This window comes from Branchiostoma lanceolatum, chromosome 4 (assembly GCF_035083965.1).
Source record: "Branchiostoma lanceolatum isolate klBraLanc5 chromosome 4, klBraLanc5.hap2, whole genome shotgun sequence".
Classification (NCBI taxonomy): Eukaryota; Metazoa; Chordata; class Leptocardii; order Amphioxiformes; family Branchiostomatidae; genus Branchiostoma; species Branchiostoma lanceolatum.
The window spans coordinates 24,311,530-24,322,315 of record NC_089725.1 but is presented as its reverse complement, the minus strand read 5'-3'; the positions used below and the strand labels follow the sequence as shown (position 1 = coordinate 24,322,315).

The window sequence follows — 10,786 nt, the reverse complement described above, 5'->3', positions numbered from 1 at the left end:
TAGGACTAGTCGACTGTTAAAAAAAGACCCAACCATATGATCACTTTCATACAACAACAGACCTCTATCTTTTATAAGTGCTGCCAAAACTTAAGGGAGTGTATGTTATTCATGGAACTTCAGAATATCTCTATTCAAGAAGGTTCGATATGTCCTTTGTTCCCGAATTTCCATAATGATGACTCTTTCACAAAGGCTCGGTCTAAAAAGTAACGTTACAGCAAGGAGGTCAGTATATGGAGCCTTAGATACAGATAGCCGTGCTTACATATACTTTTTACAACAGTGATCCCTGCATGTCAAGTAGTCCAACAGTCATTTACAAGCCTAAGGCTATTGACAGGATGATCCTATCAACAGTGGATTTTTTTCTACTGCTGACAGGATCATCCTGTGGAAATTTTTTCCACTGTTGAGATCATCCAGTCAACAGTGGAAATATCCACTTCCTTAAATACAAACATACGTGATGACAAACACCAAGGTTCTTTGAAACAATCACAGAAGGTTCTTTGCACAATCAAAGAACAGATAGATTTGCCGACCGTCAGTTTCAATGTACGCAGGAGCCTTTACCCATGTACTCCGGTAGGTGGCGTTCCAAACTAGACGCCAAGATTTTACGACGAAGTTGCATGTGTCCTGCCATTTTGCGGCAAAGAAAACCACGTTTTCGGTGGAGGGGGTTCCAAGCCGGTGAAAATATCACGATATTAGCGATTTGTTACGTGAGAAAACCCCTCAACATGGAGGTACAACTCGGTAGAAAGGATCAAGATTCTTTAGGTGAAAGTGAGGACCACGAGACCGCCAGAAAAACACAAGATCCCCCGCCAACTCGCGGCGGTAGCGTTGGTGGCGTGCCTGCACAAACCTATGAGGCAGTAGACGGGACCACTGTAGTCATTCCTCGCGGGAAGCCCAAGTCTGGGAAATTCTGGAAAACTGTCCGATCGGAAAGGTATTCAGATTGGTTAATACCATTGCGTCGTTTTTCATTCAAAGTAAGCTGTTCGGGCTAAGTTGGGAAGTGATTTGGCCATTTCATGGGGGAGGGGGGCAGATTAAAGAGCCTGGCCTCGTGTAAACAGAAATTCGGAGTTGCTACTACGCATGTGCAGTGTCAGAGGTGAAGGCAGTAAACAGTACTCGTCTCGTCATTGTCTAAATTTGCATAACAACGCCCCGACGGGTTTTGTTCACGTGCCGGGGGGCTTCACCTTTGACATTGCACATGCGTAGTAGCAACTCCAAACTAGCTTATTTGCTTAGCTATGACATGTTTTTGTCAATATGAGTGTTATCGCAAAATTGACGGTTTTCCTGTCAATACGATTTGTTTTGGTGTACGGTTCACATGATGTTCCTGTCAATAAGAATTTTTGGCACTATTGACAGGATGTTCCTTCGATAATCTTGTGGCCTCATAATCCTATCAACCCCAATCCTAAGGATTATCCTGCAAACTTTAATAAACACCAGTAGAAGATTATTGGTGTGAAAATGTGCCCTTAAATCTAACAATGTAACAATATATTTATTTGTTTCATGCTTAAGACATACAAGCATCAAGAAAGATAAACCCCTGAGGACCACATGGAACAAGAAGATGCAGCAGAGAGCAGAAAGACAGTCCATCAAATCTTTTGAAAAAGAACTGAAAGAGTTGAAACAGAAAAAGCTGGAGGTGAGACTGAGAGAATTTGTAGTGAACATGCAAACTGCCTGTGAATAACACAGTTCACCTCACACAGTGGCAATCCACAGGGGATCCATTGGTTTATCAATGAAATATGACTCATTGACAGGATGATAATGATAACCCTAACCCTAAACATTGTATTTAATATGTAACATTATGTAATATAATCAGAGCGAGCTATACCTCCTTGGTTAGAATATAGCAATTCATTCCATTTTCTTGTCAATCTTGATATTGTGTGGTTATCAGGAATTTTTGTATCCTCATAATCTTATCTTCATGGACTTACAGGAAAAAAGAAAGAGACAGGAGGAACACAAGAAACAGAAGCTTGAAAATGAGAGGAAATCAGAGATTGTGCAGCCGGTAAGTAGAGACTGACTTGCTTTAGGCTTGTATATCTAAAGTCTGCTTTTTGCATGTCACCAACTTTCTGTCCTTTTCTCTGCAGTCCTACACACTGCTAACCCAAGTGTTTTTTTCTGTTTCACTACAGATCAAGAACACAGCAAAGATCAAGAGGATGAAGAAGAAGCAGTTGAGACAGATACAGAAACGGGACACTGGCAACATCGGGAGAGTTGTTAATGAAGTGAAATAAAATGTGACGAATAGCAAATTCATTATAGCATACAGGTAGATATATATGCTATCATTATGAGTATGACATATACAAATACACGTATACAAACCTATCAAAGTATCTTATTATCAGGTTAGATGTACATGATGTCACAGCTACCATGCTGATTTGTTGACCTTGATATACTGCATGTATTAGTGTCATAATTATGGGGCTATAATTTAATATACAAATTTGCCGGGAAAATTTCATGTTTAATCATCCAGCATACCAGACAATGTAGTCACATCAGTGAAAACATGATATTACATGTATTATATGACGTATCATCATGTTACCCTCAGCTAAAGAGCTGTATTGAGGCCAGGACTGGGCTACACCATTTTAAAATGAGGGGACCTAACTGAAATTTCCAATGCAAGAATTTGAACTACCGTAACCCAAATGTAATTATCTTAAAGACTTGATAACTCACATATCTGGTTCCACCCTTTACCACTTCCATTGTATTGCACTGTTTTTATCCCCACATGTTAATTTTGTGAAAGCTTTCTTGGTCATCCTCAGTTGAACTTATGAAAAGTAATACCCCATACTACTTGTTATATTTGGACCTTCAATACATTAGCCTAATGTTTACAGATAAGTTTGATATACAGCCTTTCTTTCTATTGAAATAGGATCTGTTGTATACTTATGTGTCACTCGTCTTCCATACATAAAAATTACGACAGTAGGATATCATGAAAACCTTTGATGAATCTTTTTTTACCATACACATACTGTAGAATATGAACACAATATGTACATTTGTTAATAAATCTAGTACACAGTCGTTAATATTTGCACAGGTATGCACAGCTCAAAAAACTTTTTTAAGTTTAAGAATACTTTTGAACTAGAACATTCTCCAGGGAAGAAAGTCTAATATCGGTATACGTATTAAAAACAAGAGCTTTTCAAAAAAGCTGGCGTTTCGGCTACGTTTATGAGTGTGAATTGTCTTTGCCCTTTACTTGAAGTAAAATCTGCCAGAGAAAGTCACTCAAGGGCTGTTGAGTCTATAAGAAAAATTGTCATTTTGGGAAATGAGTACTGTTTTAATAGAGAAAGGCAGATTGGGGAAAGCAATTTTGAACTTACGTCACTTAACTTAAGTGCTTTTGAAAAAGCTGGTCTTGGCCTACAACTTGTACTTATTTGTAAAATGTACAATAGGCTCATTATAAAAGCTATCAATGTAATGATGTACATGGCACGCAATAAAACATAAAATTTGAAAAAGCACCATTGAATCATCAGCACTATGGTAATTAAGTGAAATAGAAGTTCATAACAGCTAAGGTTCTATCTAAAATGACTACCAAATGTCAAACAAATCAACAGCTACCTCATCCGTATTATTTTGGTTTCCGCATTTACAACATTTCTTCCTTATTTTCCTGGGTAATTTTGCTAAAATTCATGAAAATTCCCATATTTTTGTGCCGAGCGGCGTCACTTTCCACGTCCGTGTTGTCTGAATGAAGTCGATACTGAACAATGGAGCATTTGCTACTGTAACAAAGGATCGCTGTTTTGCAAACAACATCAAGAGCCTCTGTTTACATCGGGGATAGAAGTTTAGTGGCGAGTGTTTTGCAAGAATCATCTTACCGCGCAAAGGAGCCGCTGCACGGTATTTTCCATTACAATGAACAGAAAAATTCGAATGCCGGGTTTGGAATCTATGAAGTCCTGTTCATAAGACAAAGGCCTTGTATATATTAAATGAATATTTGAAAATAACAAATGTAAAATATTTCTTTATTTATTAATGAAAAAATCAAAAAAATGATATTCATAAATATGATATTGATAGATTAATATAATATCAATATATATTTTTGATATTCAATATCTAAAAAGAAAAAAAAAATCCACGCACGGAAACGTGCCCGGATGTTCTAGGTCCGAAGTGCTACGCGTTGCCAGATGAGCTAAGCTGTAGTGTGTAATACAAATCACTGTACGTAATGCTATAACCTCACTACATGGTATCATTTATGTCGATTTTTGGTCGTTTTCTTGACGAAATCATTTTTTTTCTTCTGCAATCTTGTGGTATAGATGTAATATGGTCATTTTTCCGGATGTCAAAGTCCGAAACCAGAATGCAATGATATTTCCGAACAGTTGTAGCAGTTAGATGCGGTCCTATGTGTCATGCAAATCAAGCCTGCCTGAAATTTCTTGCTCACTTGCCATATAAGGCAACGGCTATACAAGAATTTTGGAATGTATTGCCATATAAGGTCATATGGTGTGCGACACAGTGTTGAACCATCGAAGTATCGAAGCATGCATGCAAGGTAAAAGCCAGGACATTGCGTTTCGGCGCGAAGAAACGCAAAAAGCCCTTTCTGTACATTACAAAGTCTGTTTTCGTAGCCATCAATAATGCCGTTCTTGTGGGTTTTCGCGCTCAGCAGCCATGAGAAGAACGACTTGTAAATTGACATCTAAATGCGATTGAAGATAACAAATGCCCATAACTGATCGAAACGCAAGTTAGGAAAATGAAATTCTTTTCCTGAACGATTTCAAGCGATAATTTCTAACGTTTATTTGAAATGCCGCTTTAATATGTTACATATATGCTGCCTCAAAATGTCTCAACAACTAAGCTAAATTGTAGCTACGCTGTGTGACATTTGGTTGTTACGAGACCAGAATAATCCAGGCAACAGTTCCACAGCTTCCATTAATCCTGACTGATGATAAGAATGATTGCAGCGCGGAAGAACTCCCCACGGTTCTGTTGGAGCTACTCGGCACCGTCCCATATCTCATAACCCCATTCTTTGGGTACCGGAATTCACTAATGCGTAATGTGATTCTCACAATTAACATGAAGAGACGTGACGAGAATCGGCGGTTGCTGCTAAATATTGGCTTTGTGAGATACTTTATACTTCCAATCAGTATCTAAGCCTTTATAGCAACTGAAATATTATCGTCATTTCTCAAGTGGATGAGATTGAATTTTTGGGACGCCTGGCAAGATCGGTGAGCAGTCAGTTGTCAAATGACACTAAAGGGGCGCCTCTAGATGAGTTATGCCCAACGAAGATGAGCGGGTGATTGAAAATAACTGATTACACCGCGGCTAGATCATTCCATTTTCCATAAATCACCTCTGCTGTGTGCAAAATGTTTGTGGCTACGTCTAGACCTGAACTGGTAGGCCCGTATGCACGACAATGACCATGTCGAATAGCGTGTCATCCTAGTTAGTTTACCGGGTCTCCCCGTACACGAACTGTTGGTGAGGTGAGAGTATGGGAGCCCTGGTAAACTACTAGTAACCAGGATGGCACTCAGGCTAAATACGGAAGATGAAATTGAAGGAAAAAGATAATTGAGCTTCTAGAAACAGTGTAATGAATCAATGACCAGATGTATTAAGACGTCAGGTTTGATTCTGATCAGCCAAGCTGACAGTCGAAAAAGTGAAAGCGGGGTGCTCTTTATCGTTACTTGACAAATCTATCAAGAAACTCAAGAGGGTGCCCGACAGGTGGACTAACTCTACTCAGACAACTTTTCTGTTTACATGTTCAACTTCTATATATACAATTTCCAGTAAACATAGAAACACCGTAAAATTCCTGATCTCCGCATCAGTAACCCTTACATTAGCGTTACCGCAGGGACGGTTGTCTGCCGCCCGAGATCGGCCGCTGCGATGCAGACTCAAATTTAATTTCCTGATAACGGGACTGAGCGGCTGCTCCCTGTCACCGTGAGGTATTCGGCAAAACGAAGATTGCTCTCTGCTGGTGAAGCATTTGTGCGAGATCGAGAGGTATTGGGCAGTAGCAGACCTGCATCTTCTGCAAGTGTAGTAAGGAGTTCTGCATCAAACAGCCGCAAGAAGGTATAGAACGGAAGCCTTTTTGTGTTCGCGGGAATTCCTGTGCTGATGTGACAGGCTGTTCCATAGCCATCAACACCATGGGCAAGGCCTAAACAGAATAATGCTATCCTCCAACCGCACTGGGAACGCCAACGGTGACTTAAGAGGGAAGTCCAAGTTGAAATCCTTTGATGTCGGAGTGAACACAGAGGAGAGCTCCATTACTGTAATAGTAAGTTGCTGTTTTGTCACTCTTATTTGTTGTATCCATTCCGATCTGAAAACAATCACTTCAAGTGGATTCATTCCCAAGCCGAGATGATTCGTCTAAAATAGACCTATGACCTGATCTAATAACCCCAAAATTACTGAGAGTCCTACACATATAATACCGACGCAATCTATATTCTACCATTGTATTGCATTGCACATAAATCTTGGCAACATCTTTATCGTGATTATCCTAAGTGGACACAATAGCAATTGTATATCATATCGGTCAGCATTCTCACGTGGTTACGTTGTACAGCTGTAGCATGTGAAAACACAGGCTGAGCATGTTTTAATTGCAACCATTTATGGGTAGTTGTCTCATTTGATGGACATCATTCGGGTAATTCCTTGATTTGTTTCTGATACGACAGAACATATTGGCAACCCGCCCCATCAAAGATGTGAACCTCTTCTCTCTGAAGAAGACCGTCGCTCTCGCCCTGTTTGACATCACCGTTCTGGCCGCGAACACGGCACAGGTCAGTTCCTAATGAAATGTTTAATACTCTTGTGTGTATTTTGATGAAATTTTCCACAACGTTTGTTTATGGCTTCCGATATCGATCTCAGTATTCAAGATCAAATACTCCGAATACTTTCATTACGCGTCGGTAACGGCTTTATGGGTGTCTGGTGATGAACACAGCTTCTCAATCGTTTATCGCTGATTTCGCCTGTACTGTAGGTCAAGTTCGTGCGGCACAATTACAATGAAGAGGACCTGGGAGTGTACAGGTTCACCATGGTCATGCTGGGACTGTCCATCATCCTCCTGGTGGCAACCGCCGCCGTCTTACTCTACATGGCGACCTTCAACATAGAGCGGGACAACGTATACGAAACGACCGGGCGGAAAGCTCACGTTACTAACGATATCATTGCTTCGTTGGTATTGGTAATCACGATTGTCAATGTTCTTGTCGCTGTGTTTGGCTGTGAACCCAAGGCATGGCCCTCCTAAAGCCGTGTGTATGGCGTAAACACACGGTTTGCTATTGTTACTATCTTCTAAAGATTAATTTTCACATACTTTAGATATTAAGTTTCAATACAAGAACTTTAGATACAGCACAGTTAAAGAAATGGCCGGGGTTATCAACTTCTTCTCGAGCTTGAACTCTGTCATTCTCAAGGAGGAACAGATGTAAACAAACTACTGGAAACATTTGGTACGTGAAAGTTATGTAAACATCGTCAGTGTGAAATAGCAGTACAGGCCCATGGGACCACTCCCTCGAGGAACATAGCAAGTTTATCTGAAAAAGTGCAACCATTTCAATCAATATGATAAGATAAATTTGGTAGGTAAAAAGGAGAAATTTATCACTATAGAAATTTCTAAAAATGTAACCCCAATGACACAGAATGAGCCACCACCTCTTGTAGATCATATCACAATCAAAGTCTTTACCTACATTTTTGGGACCAATGCAACATCTAAATCTAATTAACAACGATTTCCAATGAACGTCATTCAAACTATTGCAAGGAATAATTCAGCACCCCTTGAGCATGATCTAAGCTATGATGGAAGGCTACTAATCCATTCAACAATGCAACTAATGGATCATGAAAATCTCATTACAAAGATAATGTATCAAACATAGACAGTCTTGACAATTGATGGATGTCTTTTAATAATACCTGATAGGGGGAAGCAGATTGAATTGGCAGGCCCCCTCCATTTACTGCCCTACATAGAGCACTCTAGGAGTGTATCAGCCTGCTGTATAATACATGAGCCACACCAGAGATCAGGGTGTGATTGGCAAACTCTAAGATGAGTTGAAGGACAGGAAACTGACCACTGTCAAACATGAGGCAGTCAGACCCCCCAACGGACTCTTTGTTACTAGACGATGAAGCCATCCAGGTCAAAAAGAATGTTTTCATTGCAGGAGGGAAAAGTTCATCAATTATTTCCTCTGCCGGTGGAAGGTTGTCCACACACATGATGTGTCTCTTCTTAAAATCCTCCACCTTTCCAACAATGTCTTTATTGCTCATTTGGAACTGCTGCCCTAACCATTCACTGACTATTACCATTGACGTCTGCCTCATGTGATTTTCATCCTGCAGCTGGTCTTCTCTCATCTGCCTAACATTTGTCACAAAACATCCTAAAAGATCCAGAGGTAACCCCATGCTCCCTGTGTCCTTAAGAATGGAAACAAGGCTTGTGAGTAACTCAATACATCTTCTTAAGAAGACATCCAGCTGTTGTTTCTCTGCTAAATTGTCCAATATCCTGATTATTTGGCACAAGACATCATCCGGATGTGAGCTGCTGTAGTTGTGATCTGTGAAAGAATTGTCATTCCTGCTCTCTACATCATTACTGTCAGACAAGTCATGTTCAGCCTTGTTTTGATCAGTTTGCAGTTGCGGGTAAGTAATCTGCTTTAAGGCATCAGTTGGTACTTCTTTCTCATGACCTTTGAGATCACAGGATGGTCTGGTATTTTGCTGAGAGGTTGCTGCCATTGCTGTTTTTTTGAAATCAGACTGAGGAACAGCAGACATTGCTAAAGACTGTTTTTCAACAGAGACAACTTGCTGACTTTGGTTTCTGGCTGCAGTTTGTCCAGTTTCTTCAATTTCTGTGTCCTGTTTTATATTGTATGATTCTTGTAGTAGATCATCACCAAATCTTAACCTCCATAGCTCCTGTATATAACAATAAAGTACATGTGATTAAATACAATGAATAATGTCATGCTTTTGATAATGTGATAATGGAGGCTATGTGATAATAGCCTGAGCACCATCCTCCGTAGTGACCGCTGGCTCAATGCTTGTCACTTGCTAACCATGTGGTTAGCAAGCAACAAGCATTGAGTCAGAGGTCACTACAGAGGATGGTACTCAGGCTGATGCGATAATGTGATTAAGGAGGCTAGTAGTTTAGCTACATGTGTATTCATACACTCTAGTTTTGTCATTCATATCAACTCTGCACCCAAACCTTCCCTGCTACATTTAGAAGTGGTGGTATTGCAGTGATCATAAATGTCTCTGTGTATGCTTAACAACGATACAGACACAAACTTTACAATGACACCTTACTACATCATTATCATGACCCACCTGTAGAACAGTCAGACACTCCAACTGGCTCTGCCTGTCGTGTAGCTCAAACACTGCCCTGAACACCCCCTGGATAGTGTAGAACCACACACCTTTACTGGTGCCGTGAATGCCTGCGAGCTTCACACCTGGGAAACAACAAAAACTCTTAAAACTTATCTCTGGTACTGGAACTTTGCTGATCCAGCATAGTTGACATTCTAGACCCATAATCCCTATTCGGAAGAATAATTTTCTAACAGGGTTTTGCTGTCATAATTCATATTTACCTGGAACATTTTTCTACTGCAATGTACTTATGTTATGGTTTATTTCAGGAGTCTCATGTCTCCATCAAAAGATGAAAGTTGGCAAAATAATATAACAAATATAACTCAATTCAATAGCAGTCATAAAATCATGAATATTTCATAACCTACACATGTTGACTATGAATATCAAACCTACCATCATTAAAGTGCAGTTTGGTTGCCAGTCCTTTCTTGGCATATCGTGCATGTATCCTTGGCTGGTTATCACAGGCAATCCCTGACCCAGCCAGGACGTCTGCACCCAGGAAGAGCGGAACAGCCTGGTCAGAGGCCTGTGACTAGTGTGAGTGGTAATTTATCGTACTAACTATTAAGTGAAAACGTTGTTTATCTTAGGCATAAGCTGGCCCATGATAAAACACATGTAATGATAACAGCAATATGAATATACACATAACGTTACAAAATTTAAGACGACAGAGGAATACAACAATCTATATAACGTTACACAGACGCCTTTAAATATAAGAGGTTTTGTTGAAGTAGTCATAATGCGGTAGAATGGCTGTACAAAATAATAATGATGGAGAGGTATCTATACACTGAGGTAATGCTTTAGGATCCTTTTTAATAGGACTGGGAAAAAGGACAGATACTTTTCGAATAATATCCACAAGGAGGTTACAATCAGACCTCCTTGGAATCCACTAGTATTTTATGTCCTGATAAGACATAATCCTCGATAATATCTGGTACCGGTCACACACCTTCGGGTCCGTACTGAATGTCTGCTGGACGCGATGAAAGTGCAGCATCCTGAGATCTTTGGCAGGAAGAGCCCATCCTTTTAGATGGACCAGTTTAGTTGCCTTATGTGCTTCCATGAGGAAACCTCAGTGAAGTGGTAAACTTTTGAATTACGAGTATTATTTTGGTCCGATCACCGCCATTTTGTTTCTGGACGGTTCCATTCCTAGGGGGTGTTCGACCTG

General features: G+C 40.1%; 3 protein-coding genes across 5 annotated transcripts; 2 read left to right on the top strand and 1 right to left on the bottom strand.

Annotated features, from left to right (window-relative positions):
- The first annotated feature begins 641 nt into the window (after nt 1-641).
- Nucleotides 642-2,322, top strand: LOC136433556 (coiled-coil domain-containing protein 86-like). Its single transcript, XM_066425868.1, has 4 exons — nt 642-961; nt 1,558-1,687; nt 1,994-2,068; nt 2,199-2,322. Exons 1-4 carry the CDS (start codon nt 747-749, stop codon nt 2,301-2,303), a joined length of 525 nt encoding a protein of 174 aa, XP_066281965.1. The 5' UTR covers nt 642-746; the 3' UTR covers nt 2,304-2,322.
- A 3,638-nt stretch (nt 2,323-5,960) lies between these two features.
- On the top strand, nt 5,961-8,215 carry LOC136433553 (ninjurin-1-like). Its single transcript, XM_066425865.1, has 3 exons — nt 5,961-6,415; nt 6,828-6,935; nt 7,142-8,215. Exons 1-3 carry the CDS (start codon nt 6,305-6,307, stop codon nt 7,415-7,417), a joined length of 495 nt encoding a protein of 164 aa, XP_066281962.1. The 5' UTR covers nt 5,961-6,304; the 3' UTR covers nt 7,418-8,215.
- On the bottom strand, nt 8,070-10,768 carry LOC136433544 (uncharacterized). Of its 3 annotated transcripts, none has more exons than XM_066425857.1 (4): nt 10,562-10,768; nt 9,991-10,089; nt 9,544-9,671; nt 8,070-9,123 (listed from the first exon to the last, which is right to left on the bottom strand). In XM_066425857.1, the coding sequence occupies exons 1-4, from the start codon at nt 10,635-10,637 to the stop codon at nt 8,164-8,166; spliced, it is 1,263 nt and encodes a 420-aa protein (XP_066281954.1). In that variant the 5' UTR covers nt 10,638-10,768; the 3' UTR covers nt 8,070-8,163. The 3 variants fall into 3 exon arrangements, with proteins under 3 accessions (XP_066281954.1, XP_066281952.1, XP_066281953.1); XM_066425855.1 differs by having other exon boundaries at nt 9,991-10,132; nt 10,562-10,759; XM_066425856.1 differs by having other exon boundaries at nt 9,991-10,126; nt 10,562-10,759.
- Nucleotides 10,769-10,786: the final 18 nt, after the last annotated feature.